The 19,591-nt window shown below is 47.5% G+C and overlaps 1 protein-coding gene across 5 annotated transcripts in view; it reads left to right on the top strand.

Moving 5' to 3' along the window:
- RCSD1 (RCSD domain containing 1) overlaps positions 1-19,591 on the top strand; it is a 38,767-nt gene that overhangs the window by 14,155 nt on the left and 5,021 nt on the right. For 4 of the 5 annotated variants that reach the window (XM_010399463.4, XM_019285955.3, XM_010399465.4 and 1 more), the window contains 3 exons: positions 15,228-15,335; positions 17,768-17,857; positions 19,102-19,173. In XM_010399463.4, the coding sequence (XP_010397765.3) occupies positions 15,228-15,335; positions 17,768-17,857; positions 19,102-19,173 (270 nt within the window). The remainder of the gene's footprint in view (positions 1-15,227; positions 15,336-17,767; positions 17,858-19,101; positions 19,174-19,591) is intronic. The other variant, XM_019285956.3, reaches the window with a different exon arrangement.

The raw sequence follows: 19,591 nt of genomic DNA, 5'->3' as shown, positions 1-19,591 counted from the left end.
AACCATAGCACTTTGTCTTTCATCTCCCAGCTCAATGCAAAGTTGTCTTTTCCAATCCCATCGGGACTTCAATCTCATATAATACATCATCCTGTCTCAGTCAACTAACAGACTCAAAAATCACTGGATCATTCTAGTGATTCCAGAGATCAAAAGTTTAGTTTAATTTTTTCTTCTCAACACCTGTGAGTTCAGGGACATGCTGGCCACAGCTTCCTAGTGCTGATTCACTCACTGAGCAAGTGTTGTGCAGGCACGGAGCCCACACTTCCTGGAAACCTGGTTCCGGTGGCCCAGCTTTAACCTGGGCAAACTGTGCCTGAGGTTGAAGGAACTTTAGTCCCTCTTCTTGCAGAGAAAGAACAGGTAAACGAGTTCCAATCAGCCAGCAGGTAAAAGAGCACTGAAGTAGGGGTGGAGTGTTTCAAAGCTCTTACAAGCACTGGGTTTCTCCGTTGCAGCGTTTTGGGTGAATTTTATGCATCGTTTTACTCCAAAACAGATCATTTTCTTCTTCTGGTCACTGAAAAATAATTTATGTCAAAGGCCAAGCTGCAGCTCAGGAGTTGCTTGTGTGCATTTTCCTTAGGGTATGTAGAGGAGTTGTTTACCTATGGAAAAGACTACATTTCTAATGCATCGTTATGGCTGATCCAGACTGGGCTGAAAATTCAGGCATTTTCAAATGTAACAGCAAATTACAGCTGCCTGGGTACATTTTCCCAGTGTTTGGCCCAATTTTCAGGAGTCTCACAGACTGGAGACTCTGGATGAAGCCAAAGGGTGGGCATCTGCTGGGAAAGCAGCTTTGCAGACCCAGATCCTCAGTGCTACTGGGGCCAGTGAGCCCTCCAGGGTCCAACCAGCAAGACCTCTCTGTGTGTATAGCTCAGCATTCACACCTCAAGCTGGCTGCTAGCAGAGTGCTTGCTATCACTTTCCTCCACTCCATATCTGTGTACCTTTTTAGACTAAATTCCTGTCTTAGATAAATATGAACCTCCTTCTCTGACCTGCCTGCATCCAGTGTAGACCTAATTTAATAGCAATGTGTTACAAAGATAGCACAGTTCTAACTGATGAGTCCTGGAAGCCGCTGCAGTTGGAAGCTCTGTGTAGGCTCATTTACCCTTCTGATTTTCTGTTCCCAGCATGATAAATTAAGAGGAGTAGAATCCATTTGCTGCTACAACCAGCCTGTCTCAAATTGAGTTTAAATGGGGAGGTACCACGGTCTATTTACAGTATTTATCAGAAGTATTTTGAACTGTCCCTGCTTCTTGCATTCTCTGTGCACCTTCTCTGACAGTTCAGTGACTTCAGTTTCTAATTTCATGTTCTGAATAGCTTCAGATTAGATAATTTATGCGTTCTGTATATGCACTTGCTTAAAGTTCATCCTCTTTAACCACTCCATTAGGCCAAGAGTGATCCCTTCCTTGTCCCACCTGAAGCATCTTGAGTCTGAGCCTCCTTGTGTTGAAATTCATCTTTTTTTTCAGACTCTGCTAAAAGCAGGGCTTTTTCCTGACCCCGTGTGAGGCAAGCAAGGGAGAAGATCCATTAGGTTGAGACCTTTCCTGCTACAGGGGCTGTTCCATTTGCTCAGCCCGTTTCTTTCAGAGCAGCTGCCCAAGGGTCTCCCTGTCTGCAGGTGAGAGCAGGGTGTAGCCTCCCATCGTGTGTGCAGCTACAAGTTGCTTAAAGGAACACTGTGGTTGAGATGGGATAAAATAATGATTTATTTCAAGGCACAACAGAAAACTTCTCATCTCAGAGGTCTGTATCATATTATAACCATGGTTTATGCATTTCATTCCCCACTGAAGTAGTAGTACGCATGCAAGTCCAGCCTTCCTGGCCATCTCTCTACTCTATGTCTTAGTCTAGAATTCCTTGCTCACGTGAGATTGGAGCACTTGCCCCACAGACTGCACTATTTCCTGTCTTCTGTGGGCAGCCTGGGAGGTTTTGCTGGCTGTTCCTCCATTAGGTCACCCCTTACCCTTCTAGAGCAGCAAGATCTCCCCAGAACAAGGCCTGGAAGTGCACACAGAGAGGCACCGATTAATTTGGGGGAACTTGACAAGCTGTGTACAGTTCCCAGACCATTAAGAAAAACAGATGTCTGGGAGGGAAACGCAGGGAAGCTGAGAATGATCCTGAGGGAAGCCCTGGCCAGGAGCAGAGCTCTGTACAAGCAGCTGGTGGAGGCAGCTCACCAGAAAAGCAGCTATGTCTTGTGGTGGCCACCACTGCTCTTCATCAGAGCTGCCACCCCACTCCTCCAGCCATGGAGCCTTTGGAAGCAGCCTTTGGAAGTCTCGAGGACACATCCCAGAGCCTGCCTGGACAAGCTGCTGAAGACACATGGGAAGCAATGCTCTCCAGACCAGCCAGACCAACATCTTGCTAACAGCTGTTGTCAGCTGTGGATCAGGACATCAGCATCACCCTGCCAGGGTACAGATCAGCCCTTGGCTCCGACGGAGCAATTCCGCATTGGGAGTGTCTGTGGATTCTTAAAACAACACAACCTCATCAGCTTATTTATTCAATGGATAATTTCTGAGAAATAATCCATCCCCCCCTGCCTGTCATGCATATTATCTGCATTTTCGATATCTGCTATAGCTCATGTCTGGTTGTATCACCAAGCTTTCAGGCAGTATTTATTGCTAGGGGGCTCCCATCAGATGGAGAGAAGGAGTTCATGACAGGACTGTATATCCATATCCTCCTGCCTGACATACCAGAAAATCCAGATGTCTTCCTGAACTAAGCTGAAAGTAGATGTTCATCTAATTTAATTTTGGAGAAATGAAAAGTAGTGCTGCTTGAAGGAGAGTGGGGATCTTCAATGATTTAAGAAAATGGTGCGTTAGCTCTCAGCTGGCACTGAAGTCCTGCTGCCAGGTTAATCACAGAATCTTCTAGGTTGGAAAAGACCTCTAAGATCATCAAGTCCAACCATTAACCCAGCCCTGCCAAGCCCACCACTAAAACATATCCCTAAGTGCTGCATATATGTGTCCTTTGGGATGGTGGCTCCATCACTTCCCTGTGAACCTGTTCAGTGCTTGAACAACCCTTTCAGTGAAGAAATTTTTCCTAATATCCTATCTGAGCCTCTCCTGGGGCAACTTGAGGACATTTCCTCTTGTTACATTCCCACTGGCCTTCTTCAGTGTGGCTTTTTTTAAGAGAGGGGCCAAGGGCTGTATTTGACAGGGCATTTCAGAGCAAGGGACTTTATTTTCAGCATCACAATCTGAATTTTCATAACCTCAGATCATAGGAATGCTCAGTGTATCTGCTGCAGGGTTCTGGCTTACTGATAGCACTCACATTTAAGCAGCACAACCTATTTCCCCCAAAAGACATAGTGATATGGTAAACTTGATGGAAAAATACCTCAGGTGTGTCCCTGGTGTTCACTTGGAGCAAGGGAACAGCTCTGCAAAATCAACACTGTTCTTTTAAGGCCAAATGAGAAAAAAAACCCACCTCTTTTTTTTGAAACTGTTTGTTCCAGATAAATACAGCCAGTCTTTTAAAAACAAATACATTAACTTGAAGGAAATAGCAAGACACTGAGTTTCCAGGACTTCATAAAGGAAAAAGGCATATTAGCCCAGTCTTCTAGTGTAGTCAAACTTAGTAATTGTAGAGATCTGTGTTAAACTACTGGGTTTTTGTGTCTCAGTCTTAAGGGTACTGATGGCTGAGCTCAGGTTTGCAGTGGACAGGGTACTGCTGAGTTGAAGTTAGATGGTTTGAAATCCATTTTCACCTAGAGTAGCCACATGGTAAACTACCAGCTTTTCAATCTTTCTGTATTTCTTTTTGATTTCTTAAAGCTGTATCATCTTAAATACCTCAGACTCTGAAAAGAGACAACAATGCACCCCAAAGACTTGAAGGGACTACCCTGTGTGGTATGTCTGGGCTTAAAACCCAGTATGGGTGAGTTTTTGAAGCTGTGTTGCCTCAGGTGGCCATAGAACTCCCGTTGCATGGAGCCTGTCAGGGGAAAGAGGCTGCCATGCTGCCTGTGTGGGCACAACCTCTCTGCTTTTCCCTCTTTTTCCACTTGTGTGACTGGGTGTGACTGCATCCAGCCACATACCAGCTTTATCCACAGTCCTCTTCCTGCTGCCTGAGATGATTTCCATGTTGGCTGCTCGGCCTGTCTGCGAGCAGCTGTGCTGGGCTTGTGTGAGGCAGTTGCAGACGCAGGGCGCTTCTACAGGAAAGGCGGAGGCCGTTTCTCCTTGAATTGGTTGGACTCCTTAATGAAGCTTGGATGTTTTCCCTGCTCTCCTGGACACCCTGGTCACCTTGTGTGTAGGCAGCTGGCCTAGCTGGCGTTGTAGATTTTTGCCTCTCCACTTAGCCCTCCTGTGTTTTTCCTCGTCTCTGTCTGCATGCAGATGTTGTTATGTATCTTATAAACCAAATAATCCTGATGATCATGATCTCTTTTAACTGTATGTCACACAGCCTCTCCTCCTCAGGTCTCACTGGTACTTGACAGCCTTTTCTTTCACCTTCCTACCTCTCATCCCAACCTCCTGTCTTCTCCCTGCAGTAGGTGTCACCTTGTACTTGAGAAAGGTCTTTGAGTACCTTTTGACTCTTTCCTCTTGAGCATTCTGGCTTCTGGCACCAAATCTCATTTTAGTTGTTGGACTAAAATTCTTTCCTGGATTTTTGATTAGTTGAGGGCAATTGTAGTGTCCTAGATCAACTACAGGACTAATGCAGAATGGAAGGACTGCTATCCATGTCTTGCAGCCACTGCCTGACTCTGTAGGTTCCTCCAGATCACTGGGCACCTGCCTGCTCCGCATCAAAATTTAACCAGTGCCTGGGATGCTGCTTCTGCACAGGCCTGGATTTGCCCTGCTTGACCTGTCCTTGGGCCGCTATTACATTCCCCCCAGTCCCACATCCTCATCTCTTCCCACTACTCCTTTCCCCATTAGAATACTCTGAGCATGGTGAACACAAGCAAACAGGATCAGGCATCTCACAAAAGCACTTATTGCAGAAAGGAAACGGTGACACCCATGTTTTGCTGGAGGTTTCTGTGGTCACCTCAGTCAGGGATTCCCAAACCAATGTGCACACACAGAGCAATTTATTTAAATGATTGATTTTAAATGGTTTGCTATCCCTGCGCAGAGAGTCATGGCCGAACAGCCAGGTGCCTTATCCTGCTCAGGGCACAGCAGAGCCAAGAGCTGCCTGTGTCTGTGTAGGGTACAGGCTGAGGTTTCACACATGCTGCCCCTGCACAGGCACCCTGCCCGGCAGGGACCAGGTGCTGCAGTTCGCTGCCTCTTTTGGTAATGGTGGTGCTTGATCAAACCACTCTTGGCAGCCTTTGCCAGATGCAATAAGACACTTGCTCAGGAAGCAGGCAGCCTGGGCTCCATTCTGTTCTCACAGAGTGTGGGCTTCAAACTCTTTGGTCTGCCCAGGAAGGGATGGGTTTTAATCCAGGGTTTAGGGCAAGCACGTGCCAGCCTGCCTGTTAAAGCCATGCCAACACGCAGCAAAGAATTCAAGGTTTGCTGGGGCAGAGGAGATCTCAGACACCTGCCTGGTCACCTGAGTGCCCTCCTGACAGATAAACCCCTGGCTTCCCCTCAGGACCAGTTCTGTGGGGCATGCAGCAGTAGCTATACAGGCATTAAAGTGCGCAAGCCCATACGTTGCCCTCTCAGCAGATGCTCTTAACAGTGAAGGTTTGAGGTAATGCTGCTGAGATTAATCAGCCCATGCAGTGCTGGGAACATGTAGGCACCACGCAGTTGCCAGATACTCTCATTACAGAAATGGAGACTCAAGGTCTCACTTGTGCCTTTCAGGGAGACTCAAGGTCTCACTTGTGCCTTTCACAGTGACACTTGCTGCTTTTGCTAATCTTGCCCGACAGAGCTGGGCAAGCACAGGCCAGGCACTCCTGAGAGCTACGTACCATGGCACAAGGGAAAGAACAACTTGCTTAGAATAAAGATTATCTCATTTTATTTTCATTGTAGCCACTCTCTGACACAGAAGGTAGATAGTTCATTCACCACATCAAATTTCCCGATGTCTACAGATGTTTCCTATAATTCTGTTGTGAAGGACACAGCTCCTCTCCTGCGTGTCTGGCACTGGCTACTCTACTCTGCCTGTCTCCTGCCTGGCATTGCCACAGCATCTCACTCCAGCCACCACCCTGTGGTCTCTACAGTCCGGCACAATTGGGCCCTAAATAAAATTAAGCTTGGGTACCTCAAACCAGTAAAGGATGGAAAGCCATCAGGAGTTTCCCTTCTACTGTTAGTAGGCAAGTCATGTAGTACATGACCCATTTATTTACAGTGGACGTGCTCAACACAGTGCTTCTTCCTTTGAGAAACATTTGTCCCTTTACTAGTTTTGGGCTACTTATCTCCCACCTCTACCCGATTCCCAAATCTTGCTTTGGTGAGCCTTTAAATTCGGCAGATCCGACCCTCTGTAGTTTTGAAGTTACTGTGAGGGAGAGATTTTCTTGCAGTGTTCTGGATGAAAGCTGCTGAGCTGGAATATCCTCACATTACCCTTTGGGCAGTGCTTGACCCCGAGTGCCAAGATGGCAGCAGTTCACAAGGGAACTCTCAGAATGAGAAAATCAAGACCAGATCACTGCAAGTCTTGAGAAAAATGTTGCCCTAAAGCAAACCCTTTCCAAACACAGGGAAATGTTACATATTTTTACATATTTTATGTAAAGTGGGATTTTTCTGCCCTTTCTCTTAAAAACAAACAATTCCTTGTAGTCCACATTCCTCGTACTATTCTGCTCTGGGTTATAGTCAGAGCTCCTTCCTCATTATCACCCTCATTATAGCTGTGCAATAGCGTTGCAGCTGAGGTCAGGCACACACTCATCCTATATTCATTTATCTGTGGTGGGATAAGCGTTGACCTGGGTGCCACTCTGAGAAGGAATGTCATACTTCTGAGTTGTTCTTATGGCTAACTTATTCAATAGACTCCAAGAGACAGGCCAGCAGTGATTTACCCTCAGGCAAGAATCTTGCTCTCCACTGAAAATGTTTCAGAAAGGAAGAGTTTAAGAGGAGACCTGATGTGTTTTCCTGCCACTTCCATTTCAGGAGTTTAAGTTGAATCTGTGTTAGGGCTGCTGTGAGAGGTCCTGTTTTCAGAGGGAACAGAGGAGAGCTGCTAGGGATGTCTGGGTTCTAACAACACTGACTGCCTTGAAGGCAGCACGCATAAGCAGGACTGCTTACGTCCTCCTGACTGTCTCCAAAACTTCCATGTCCAATATTTCTTTACTTTTTTGACATTTCTCAATTAAGGAACATTCCCTTGTCTTAAGGAAACCACAGTCTGCAGCTATGTAGGGACACGTACAGAAGAGATGTGTGGCTGGGTCAAAGGGGTCTAGAACCCGTCTTTGGGGCCAGGAGCTCAGGCTGGTCCCAAACCTAATCGGAGATCCTGTTGTCTTTGCAGAGTATTCAGAAATCCGGAGCCCATACTCCAGGATTCACAATATAATTCACAGATTGCTTTCCCTGAAGGTGCAAGATTGAATCTGTTGCGTGTGACATCAACCAGATGAGGAGGCTTCCTCTGCACTGGCTCAGGCTTCACCACCTAGAAGCAGCTTTATCTTGGATGTGCAGTGGTTCTGCACAGTTGTGTACACTCTGATATGAGACATTGACTCCTTTTGTTGCAAGTCAAACTAGAAACCTGTTTGCACAACCTTCAAAATGCCAGTCCTGGCAAACAACAGCCGAGAATTCTGCAGAGTGTGCTGGGGTCATCATTACACCTCAACAAACCCTTACACTCTTTCATAACCAGATTGTATGGCCAGATATCAGCCCCAGAATTCTCCTTGTATCTTTCAAGTGGAAATCTTACTTTCTTTGCTCAGCTTCCTATGATGTTTCACTCCTGCATCCTGGCAGTGAGGGGCCCATGGCACTTTGAGACTGGTTACTCCTTTTTGCTCAGCCATCTGATGGCAGCTTGGAGGAAAAGGATGAGGACTCTGTGCATACTGCCATTTATAAACCTCACAAAATTATCATAGGGATTGTGAAATGGAGGTGTTTGGTGTCCAGCAAAGGCTGATCAAAGGAAATATTGCAGAAGTAGTATTGTAGAAGTAGAAAAATGTTACTTGTTTTGTAGTGTTAAGGATACACCTGAAAGACCTGCAAGGTATTCTGGTCTTGTCCTCTCCTGGAAAGTAACTGTCCTAATGCTCTGAATGCTCACAAAGTTCTCAGAGTTAGCCAAGCCCCACCAGAGCAAGGGGCAGAGGTGGCTCACAGGGTAGCTTTTGCTCTGGTGGAGCAGAGCACAGTAATCATCACCTCTGTTGTGCAGTAAATGGTAGGAAAAGCAGGTAGGAGCCTTGGCCTCACTTCCCAAGGTGCTACAGGCTACACTGATGCAGTGATGGACAGGACTGGCTATAAGGTATCACAGAGCCACAGCTGCAGCCACTTCCAGCTGGGGCTTCTGCCAATAATTAAAGTTTACTACAATGAGACAAGGGGCAGCTTCCTTGCCAGATAAGACGCCAAGTGAGTAAATAAATCACATAAATCCCTCCTGAAACAGAGAGCTGGAAGGTCTCCAGTGAGAATGATTTGTAAAGAAGAGTAAAGAGAGAGAATGGGATGAAAAGGGGTCAGTGTAGCAAGATGAGTTTTGTTTATTCGGGACTTACATCTTGGGATGTGTTGCTTCTTGAGCCAGGGGCCCAGCGTGATGCTGAGCTCCAGTCGGAACAAGCATTGTGAGATTTCCTTCTAGGGCTGTAAGACATGGGCCAAGGCCAGTGTGAGCCCACTCACTTCCTGGGCAGTCTGTGTTCAGCCTGTGTTGGTGCTTCCGTGGGTCACAGGGAGAACAGGCAGGCTCAGCTTGTGGGTAGCAGTGTCTCCTGATTTGTGCTGCCTGATTCCTCACTCTATGATTCAGGTATTTTCCCAGCCTCTCCTCTTTCCATTTGCTCTTTTGGGGGAGTTTGTGTTTTAAACATACCCTGCTTATTTGCCTCTCCCTTTGCAGTCCAAACAATGTTCCTCTTTCAGTATGATCCCGATGCCACTGATGTACTCCCATGGGTACAGATAAACAAATCAGTTCAGGTTATGTTGGCAGGAGGGTGCAAGCTGGGATTCATCTAAAAGTCAGATACAGAGCGATGGCTTTGAATGAAACTACAAACTACATATTAGAGAGGTTTTTCCATCAGTAACATGGGTCCAGTCCTAACTAAAAACTATTCTTGAGCTTTTTTAGTTGATTTAAAGAGGAGTTCCTTACGAGCTGCCCATCTAATCTTATCTGCACTTAAAAAATGTGAGCGCCAAAGTAACTGAGATGCATTTGTGGTGCATTTTCCAGAGCATAAGTTCATGTCCTCTGCAGATAAACAGGAAGCGTACCTTAGATCATGCCCTGTGTGACTATTCAGTGACCTTTTGCCTCCAGCTGTCCTCTGTGGTTGAATAAAAGATGGAACAGGGAGAAGGGATTGGCTCTCGCTGATGGAAATCGTCACCATCAAAATCGGAGCTGTACTGTCAGCACTTGTCCATTGCCTGGTCTGAGATGTGCAGGACATCTCCAGTTCATCAAACCCCAGCTCTGCACGGGACTCTTTTCAGGGAAGAGGCAGCACCTCACTGCAGGAGTAGGAGACATTTCACCCCCTCCTGCCCCCAGGGAGCCCTGGAAGGAGCTGTATTCCCTGATGCAGCTTACAGTGTCGTTCCCAAAATGCTGCTTTCTGTGTCAGAACTGAGTATTTGAGAGCTTGAGAACAGCTCCTTTCAGCCAAGCTGATTGCAAATGAGTTCAGTTAGGCAGAAAAGCAGCACCTCGATCAGATTAAGGCTGTATTTTGCCCTGCAAGCTGAGAGAGTTAGCTCAGTTTGGTATAAGCTTTCCCATGCAGACAAGGTCTGTGGCTGTCTGGCTCCCCAAATCCTGCAGCTACCTCACTGAAAAACGAGAAGGGTCGGTCCTGGGAAGGCTTTGTGCAGAATGCTTTGCCTTTGGAGAGCTGAGCCAAGCAGAGAAGAGAGGTTCTGCAAGAGGCTCTGTTCCCTCCTGAAATCCAGTGCCTTTGTTGGGATTGATGCTTTAATTCCAGCAAAACCACAGCACTGCTTCCCAGTTGCTGGCCTCCAGGCAGAGTGTGATGATGGTTTATTCTGACTTAAGGAGTTTCCTCCCCACAGACGCATCCCCATCCCTTCCTTAGCTGAGCAGGTCCTACCGGTGCAGAGCTCTGCCTGTGCCATGCAGCAGAGAGAACCTGCTTGCACGTGTGGCTGCTGTTATTTGCAGCAGGGCTGCTGGGGATGGCTGACGTGGTATTTATGGGTGTTTCGTGGCTGCTTAATGGCAACTTCCTACTGGCAATGTGCTCCCTGGGTTCACAGCCTGCACTCGGCTGCACCTCAGGTGGGTGGGTGCAGGGTCAAATACCAGAGCCACAGACCAGACCAGCCTCTACCAGCAGGCATGCAAAAATATGATTTTGCTGTCTTCTCAGCCCTCCGAACAGGAGGACACAGAGGGACGTAATTTCCTCAGGCCCTGGCTGGAGCAGCTAAAGGGAAGCCCTCCCCCCTGTGCTTTAGGCTGCCCCTGCCACCCCTCCATCCCTTTCCACTGCAGCAGGGCAAGCGCGTGTTGGGCTGTGCTGTGAACTCCATTGCTGAAATGACCTGGGTTAAAAATAACCGTGTAAAGAGTTAAGGGATGTATTTTTAGCCCAGATCATTTCAGTGATCCAGTTTACAGCACAGCCCCACAAACTCACATGGGTGCAGGGGAGGGGGGAAGGGGGAGAGGAAAGGTCAGGGCAGAATGAGTGGTTGGAAACACAAGCTGTCGTTCTGCTGAAACCAAGGCCTTGCGAAACTGTGCCCCAAAAGCACTGACACTCCCTTGTTTTTCTCTAGCATACTGACAACTACCTTCTCATGGTGCTGAATATCACCCTTTCTGGATCTGTAATCAAGACACTATCCCCGAGCCTTGGATGCCTTATTGTAACTGCCTCTGAGACATTATTTTTGTCATTATTTTTGCATCTTTGCTGTTGCTGAGGTAGATTGTGTGTGCAGCAATGAAAAGACCCCTATGAGAGTCACAGGGGAGCTTAGCAGCACTTGTGTGAGCACAGGATCTGGCATGATGGGCTGGTGTTGGAACAGGCTGCAGGGAATCATTCCTGTGAAGGTCTTTTGAAACAAAGGAGGGATGTGGAGGTTGGGGACTGGCTTCAAAACCGTGTCTAGATGCAGCTGCACGAGAATAGGGGTGACAGTTGCACGGGACGAGTACCAAAATTGTGTAACCATCACTGATTTTGTAGCTGCTGAGTACTCCAGCCTTGCAAGGTGCTGTGGAGGTGTTGCTTCTCAGATAAAAGGTGATCCATCTGGCCAAAATGTCCTGCCTGCAAAGAGCAAGCGTGTTAGAAGATTCGTAGAGGAGGGAAGGAACAGATCTCTGCTGTTGTTCAGCTGGTATTTAGCCAAAACACTCCACTGTATGACAGCCAGTAGAACTTTCCTCTCTTCAGCAGTCAGACCACGTACACAATGGGACATTTCTGTGGGGACCTATTGGAGCAGGTCACTTCTGTCGGGATCCAGTGGATCCAGGCAGCCTGTGAGAGGAGCAAGATCTGTGCCAAAAGCAGTGGCCTCCCTTCACACAATCTGCAGGGTCAGGGGTTGGTGGGCAGTTTTGCTCTCACAACAGAGGCAAGGACTCCGAGGCATGAGGAAGGAGAGGTTTGGGGGGCTCAAATTGGCACATTTGTACCTCAAACACAACTGAAGGCAGAACTTTCTTCCCCAGTGCTGCTAACAGGGACTAGGCTCAGTTTTAAAAGCAGACGAAGAAACATGGTGTTGAAAACATGGTGTTTTCAAATTTACTCAATTTTATAAACTTATTTGGAAGAGAAAAGTGAAACATACACCTTACAGAGAACTTGGTAGTTGCACTTCCTTTTTTTGCACAGAATGCCATGCTTACATTGATGATATAATTCAGTTCCTGTTTAAAGCTCTGACATTTTTCAGAATATACAATGCTTAGACACTTATTTTTATGGAACAGTAAAAGACCTCAGAGTAGCAGTCACTAAATTACTGATGGATTAAGCCTTTAACCTTAGCTCAGTGGTTTTAGCCCATGCAGACTGCCCATGCTTCTCTTCTGAAAAGGAAAAGAATCAGCAGTTGGCTGCAAGAAGTGCAGAAATCATGTCTGAGTAATTTCAGTGTTATTGCAAAAGAAAAAACCACACAAAAAACCAAAACCCACAAAAACAAAAAAACAAACAAAACCCAAAACAAGGTAACAACAAAACAAAACAGAAAACAAATAGAAAATGAGCAGAGCTACTTCTCATCACCATTTAGAAAAGTGGTGGTAGGTTGTGTCACCCGGGTGGGAAACGTGACCAGGAATGGGAGAGGTTGCATTAGTCTTGTGGGGCAGGAGAGAGCCAGCACTGAGCTCTGGGGTGAGAGAAGCAGATGTCTTAGTCTTTGGTGTGGAAGAGACTGAGGGCTGGTGCACTCTCTGGGTTGAAAGTGATAAAATGAGGCTTCCCACCTTCCTCACAGTGGTGGGAAGGAGGAGAGGGGGACTGCCAGCCCAGCTCCTGGAAGTCACAGGAATGGTGTTCTCCTCGAAGTGCAAGGAAGGGAACTTTTTGCACCCAAATACAGCGCTTTCCCTTGACCAGAAGACACAGAGCCTGGCACATCACCTGGGGAGAAAAAAAAGCTGTAAAAAAAGCTGGATACAGCCCAGCAGTGTAACTTCCAGAAGGGATCTGAGAAAGGATCCTTTCCTGTTCTTTATTTTCCGTAATCGGAGAGTCTGCAGCTGGCAGCTTCTGGAGGACACAGCCCCGTGGGCTACTGGTGCTAATCTTAGAATGGCATGTTCAGTGCTTCCTGAGCCCCGGCCCCGCGCCCCGCACCCGCAGGAGCCGCCAGCACAGGACACCCATGGAACCGTGCTGGCCTCCCAGCTCGGATCAAAGAAAGGGAGCTGTGTTTTCAGACTGAAATTAAAAGAAAAAGAAAGAAAGGAAAAATTCACCCCGAAAAACAAGAGGTCAGGGAGGCCAAGAGGAAGTTCAGTGTCTTTTCTGGGTAAAGGCAAGGGGCTGTGAAAGAAGCTCTTGGAAAAAAATGGGCTACGAGGGAGGCAGCCCTTCTGCCACAGACACTGAGCACTTGCAGCTCCTTAGTTTCAACTGAATCCTTACTTCAGGTGTCCATTCTGCCATGCCCAGGTATCCTGGGAGCTGGTATGATGAGCCTCCCAGTCCATCCTTCCTTCTCGAGGTTCATTCTTTGCTCCTTCCTCTTTCCAGCCTGCCCTCCCTTCACAGCAGGGAGACACAGCCTGCATCGCAGAACTGGCCTCCCTCCCCACTTAGTCCAGCCATCATTTTTCATGTGCAGCGGGTTGCCCTGCTGATCTGCTTACTCACTCCTTCTTCCATTCCATTATCTGCCACTTTCCCTGCCTTTCACTCCAATGAAAGGTGAAAAGCTGAGGGGAAGGTGCGTGAAGGTCATTGGGATGAGACAGCTTGATATGACTTCCTTGGGTACAGGAAAGCTATTCCAAAGTGTATGGTTAGTTTAACAGGGAATGGCAGACACCTACAGGAGCTTGTGGGTCTGGAAAAAGACGATTACGTTTACTGGGAGCATTTATTTACAGGTCTCTGAGAAAGGGAAAGGCCCTTTCCCACTATGCAAACTGGCCTTATCCGCACTGCTCTCTACCAGGCATTTCATACTAGAGACTGCTGCAAGCTGTGGGTGATGAGATGATCCTTAATGCAGCGTCCTTGATTTGCTTCTAGACTAGAAACTGTGAGTCTAAAGAAATCCCTTCCTTAATATGATTTCAAGTTTCCACAGCTCTTTCTTCAGCCCCTGTAGCATGGTTGCCCAAAGGAAGTGGTCCATGCATGGGCCAGACTGGTGTTTTGAGGGCCTTTCACCTCCAGTGATGCTGAAGGAGTGGTTGTGTTCACAAGACAGCAGGTCCCTCCCCAGGCAGAACAGTGTCAAGGGAGAGGGAAAGGCTCTGCTGGAGGCTTTGCAGAAACAGAAATGTATTCCTCTAGCAACAGCCTTTGGGGAAACTTCCTGACAGAGAAGCAGAAGGGCATTGAGGCAGTGGGGTGAGAAGTTTGGTGCTGGTCATGGGCTCGTGGTGGTGGTACAGGGAGCAGAGGTGTGAGCTTCCTTACTGATGGTTCGTAACCTGGTTTCCTGTTCTGAGGTTTCCACCTCTAACAAAACCAGGATTGTTATTTCTGGTTGGAAGAACAATTGTTGGTTAGTTATTCTCAGTTCCCCTGGTTTGGTTTCCCTGGCATCAGATACCAGAGATGAAGAACAAAGGTTTCCTTTCATCAGCTGTGATTTCAAGGCTTTCTACTCAAATTGCTCAATAGACACATAGCAAAGAAAACAAGGTAAATGTGGGATGACACCAGGGCAGTGTGATGTGGGAAGAGCTGCCTCATCCAGACTCCAGCACAAGCCTTCTGCTTCTCAGCCTGCTGTCGACCCAGGGGAGGGGAAGCTTCTCTCAGCCATGGTATTTCCTCCTTCCCCCCCACCCGCCTGAGTATTTCACTGCCAAAAAAGCAGAACAGCAAGGGACACATCTCCAAGCAGATGTTGGCTTGCTGTGAGGACTGGGAATGGCTTCTCACAGCAGAACCAGCAGAAAAGCAAGGCTGATGGTGACCAGGGCAGTAAAAAGGGTATGAGAGGGCTGAGGAGGTGTATGGGAATGTACCTTACTGCCCTGCTCCATCTGCTCACTGCAAGGGTAAGAGGGACAGACACTTGGCTTGAAACACCTGGTTTGCTTCCATTGAAAAGTACTGAGTGTAGGCTCTTCGGCTGGAGCTGAAAGGCTCTGCGTGAATTACTGATTTTCTGGGATATTTGAAAATGCTGCTAAATCCTGTCTTCCAAAACCTCTTGCTCTCAGGCTGGGTGATTGATGCCAGATGTTAGGAACTCTGGTTCAAGTCCCTTCTTACTTTTAAACTTTGTAACACATGCACAGGCTTGCTTTTCCCAGCCTTCACTCATAACTTCTTGTTCCTGGTTTGTCAGAACAGGCCAGCAGAGACCAACTCAGAGGTGGACAAGTCGGCATCACCCTCAGTGGCTCAGCTAGCAGGGAAGTTCAAAGAGCAAGCAGCCAATATCCCTGGAAAAGAGGTAAGGTGCTCTGCAGCCACCAGCAGGAAACTGAGTGGGAAGTTAATCACTTGTCTCTTCCTGCTGGAGCATCAATGATCTGAGCATGAATCCACCTTGATTTTGAATCTGTGCAGAGGACTCATCTCTCTGTGCCATGCAAGCTGTGGCAGTATCTTCCATGCATTGCCGACTGGTGGTTGAGTATTTTGGTAGAGCCATGTCTTGGGACGGACACTAACTGAGATACTGCAAAGCTTGGTAGGGTGCACAGATTTACCCAGCAGCAGCAGACAGCAGTGCATGCATGTGGGCTGGCTTTTGTGGGCAGACAGCAGCAATGAGTAATGAAATAGCCAATGTTGATGGAAAAAGAAAGCAAACAGCAAGATTATGCAGTGTAGCAGCCAGTGGCAGGTCGTCGGCACCTCGTTCACAAAAGAGGGTTTCCTCCTCCTTACACCTCCAGGTAATTACTTCTGTGTGAGTCTGAGACAAAGCTGCCTCTTTACTCACCTTCACTGCCTCTTCCCAATGATGTTTCAGACTCTGTGCCTATCTCTATCATGCTGAAGCTTTATTTTCATGAAATCCCACTACACCAGGCAATCCCTCACACGCTGACTTTCACCAGCTAAGCCAAACACTAGAATACCTCTCTTAGGAAGAAAGGAAAGCCAGGGTTATTTATGAAAGGAGGTTGACATTTTCAGAGAGCCTCCTGTATCATTATGCCTTTTTCTTTTAGAAGCATAAATGTTTGCTGGTGGCCCTTCTCAGGCAATGTGTGCCCTTTAGAAACTGAGCTGCTCCCTTCTGCCACTCAGATCCCAGGCTGGCCTAAGGGTATCCTCCCTGTCACCCCTCCTGTCTTTGGCTGGATGCAGTGGTGACCTCTGTCCTGCAGGGCTGGCATTCCATCATCTATCAGAGTTTTGCACTCCCAGGATGGGAATAGCCAATCTTTTCCCAAGCACTGTTTTTTTCTCTCTGGTAGCCAGCACACCACTCCATCCGTCCCATTACAATGATTTCCTCTTTTGAAGGTATGGGATTCAATTGCACTAAGTCCCTCATCCTTCAGAAGGCAGAAAGTTCCCAGACCTCTCTTGTGTTATCTGCAGACCTCTGCTGCTCCCAAGCCAGGGCAGCGTGGAGGGGCCTCACAGTTCGGGGAAACTCATTTTCTCCAGAGACAGAGGAGGACAAAGTTTCCTGTCTTTTCTCTCCAAGCCATCTGTCACTTCCCCACCGGCTTTCTCAAGCTGGTTTCAGATTAATGGCCCAGTGGATGGTCTTTAACCCTTGCTTGGCCCATGCCAGCAGAGAGCATCCTGTCAACCAGGGAACCTCTGACACATCTGCTGTGGCACAGCGCAGCATTTCATGGTTGCAGAACCGTCAGGTTTCCATAAGACACATTTTTACTTCCTAGCATGGCACGAGGATAAGGGCAGGGCTGCCCTTAGCTGCTTAGAAATGCAGCAGTGCCGTGGCTGGGTGCAGCACCTCCAGAATTTAAGTGACATCTAGTGCACAGGTCCTCCAAGACAACCAACTCTACAGAGGGTAAAGATGCCATAATCCAACTTTTCACATGCCAGCCTGTGAGAAGGCAGCAAAATTATCCAGATACTTTATTCTAGATACTATCCAAGATCCACAGTATTAGCCAGTTATTTTGGTTTGGTTTTTTTTTTTACACATGAAAAGTATGTTAACAGCTTGGCAAGAGACTGCAAACCTGGCATGAAAATGGAGACAGTTGAGCTTCAAGACCAGAGCAATAGTTACGTGCTATGCATCTCTTCCTAGGGAGCTCTCTTGTCGTTCTGAGAGTCCAAGGACATTCAGAAGGAATCAATGTCCCTGGCATTAAGTTGCCTTGTCCCTTCTCCCCTGGAGAATCTGTTTCTTAGTCAAATTTGAGGTTACAGCTGAGGCCTTGTCCCTGTGAGCTGCTTTTCTTCATTCAAGAGAAACGAATGGGGCTGAAATTCTGAAAAAGTCGGAATTTCCCTTTTTTTCCCTAAAATGTATCAGATGCAGAATAGGAAATCATGAACCAGGTAGGCAGCTGGGACTCACTGAAAGGAAATCCTGGTAAAAACAGGAAAGAGAACAGTCACAACCTGTTCCAGTGTGAAGGGGTTTCTAGCAGGATGCTTTGCAGATGAAGTTTCTGGGAAGGCTTCACAGCTTAGAAGAGTGTCTGTTGCATCAAGAAAAAGATACAGGCTACTCTTCCAATACTAAGACTGGGCTCCAGATGCTACAAGCACCCCCATGTGCTAATACCACCTTGTGCTGCCTTTGGATGACTCATTTGGGCAGGCTGAGCCCTGCCTCCTGGGCAGGTCACTCACACAGCATGGCCTTTGGTGCTTGAATTTCACTTCCTTTTTAAGAAACCTGATTTCCCTGCTGCTGAGTTGGTTGTTTTCTTCTCTTAGGTGCCACCACACAAGCCAACTCGGAGGAAACCACCCTGCTCCCTTCCCTTGTATTCCCACAAAACTGAGACAAGTGACAATGATGAGCAAGTGAGTATCAGTTTAATAGGGGGACAAGGTCTTTCCTCTCTGCAGCCTGTTCTCTCCTGAGACATGAGTTTGGAGGTGGCAGAGAGGTCAGGCTGTGCAGCCAAAGACATAAATCTTGCAGCATCAAACCTGCCCCTGCCCTCCCACATGTACTGACTCAGAGTCAGCTCCATGCTGTTCCCTGCTCCTGCAGCATGGATGCACAGCCCATTTCTGCTGCTTTTGTTTTCACCCTTGGCTCACTGATGGATCCATCCAGTTACCACTGTTCAGGAACCACTGGTATTTATTAGATTTGAGCAGGGAGCACCCATGCTGTTTGTTGCTCATAATGGGGTAATAGTTCTGCTCATGAGATTTTTCCATCCTCAGAAAAGGGGAATGATTAATCCAAAGTGAAGAAGAGGGTTTGTTGGCAATACCCACTGAATACTTCTTTAGGACCCTTGAATGCGCGGGTCCCAGTAAGCTGGCTGCTACTTAGGAAATTTTACACTCAGGCCAGGACTTCTTTGGTCACTTCCATCCTTCTGTGTTTCAGGGTATGAGGTCTACCCACCAAATTTCACATTGTCACCTGCCCTTAACAAGCAGGTAGTTCTTTGTCCTTCTTATCTGTGAGCTACAGGCTCTTGCTGCCTCCATGCCAAAGGAGTATTAAGTTTTAAAATGCTAGATTCCTTCCTTTTCTGAAAAAAGCAATATGCCCCTTCTGAAAGCAATGCTGTCTCTTTCTGAGACTGCTTCCAGCCTTGTCACAGCTCTACCTTTCCTGCCATTTAGCCCCTTCCTGCTTATACTAATTGGATATCCTTTACCTTGGTTACTCAAGTGGTGGCAGAAAGTCTTTCCTGTCACAGAAAGTTCACAATGTTTGCTGACATTATGGCTTTAAGAGATAGAATTTTAATCTGCCTGATCCTGAAATGATACCAGGGGAAACTGTGCCACAGGCTAGATACCTTAGTGAAGGCAGTGTAGGAGCAGAGCCATCACACATCACCTAACTCAGACACTTCAGACAGCAGCCCTTCTCCCCCAGAGGAATGTATCTGGCTGTAGGATGAAAGGAGAACGGGGTCAGGAATGAAGAAAAAGAAACTTTTGTGTGAAAACACTACATGAGGCTTCATTTGCTTCCCTACCAGCAGTTTCTGCTTATCTCTTCCAAGTTTTCTGCCTTTATTATATTTCCTGTTTCTCACCTACTTTACTGTGACGTTTTCGTGCATGTTGTTTTGCAGAAGCGGTCGCCAAATGCTTGCCCCATTCCCAAGGTCAAGGTGAAAAGCTCACCCATGATTGAAAAGCTGCAGGTAGGTCCTGGCAGAACCCACATGGCTTCCCCATCAAATTAAAACTGATTGGCATGGGTCACAGCTACTTCCCGTGCAGAGCAGCCACAGGGGAACGGGATGCAGGAGCCAGGGGTGACAGCCAGGTAAATGGGGCAGTGGCCTCACTGGTGAGGACCCAGTCCCACCATGCACAAAGATGAAGGCAGAGCAGGTCTGGTAATGGTAACAAGCATCAGAAGCAGTCCAGTGATCCCCCGGCGTGTCCCTGAGCATGTCAGTGCATGGATCAGGATCGTTTTACATGGCTGGGCATGGGCATGGCAGCAGCACTGCTCGAGCAGGGAGCAGGGGCAGGAGCCTCAGTTGAAGTGCAGCTCTTGAGAGAAAGTGAGGGAAACCGTGGCTGAGACTTCCCCCAACTCTTTCCTGGCAGCAG

Source organism: Corvus cornix, chromosome 1 (genome assembly GCF_000738735.6).
Source record: "Corvus cornix cornix isolate S_Up_H32 chromosome 1, ASM73873v5, whole genome shotgun sequence".
Classification (NCBI taxonomy): Eukaryota; Metazoa; Chordata; class Aves; order Passeriformes; family Corvidae; genus Corvus; species Corvus cornix.
Note: the sequence above shows the minus strand (reverse complement) of the source record. Positions and strands in the feature narration are given on the sequence as shown.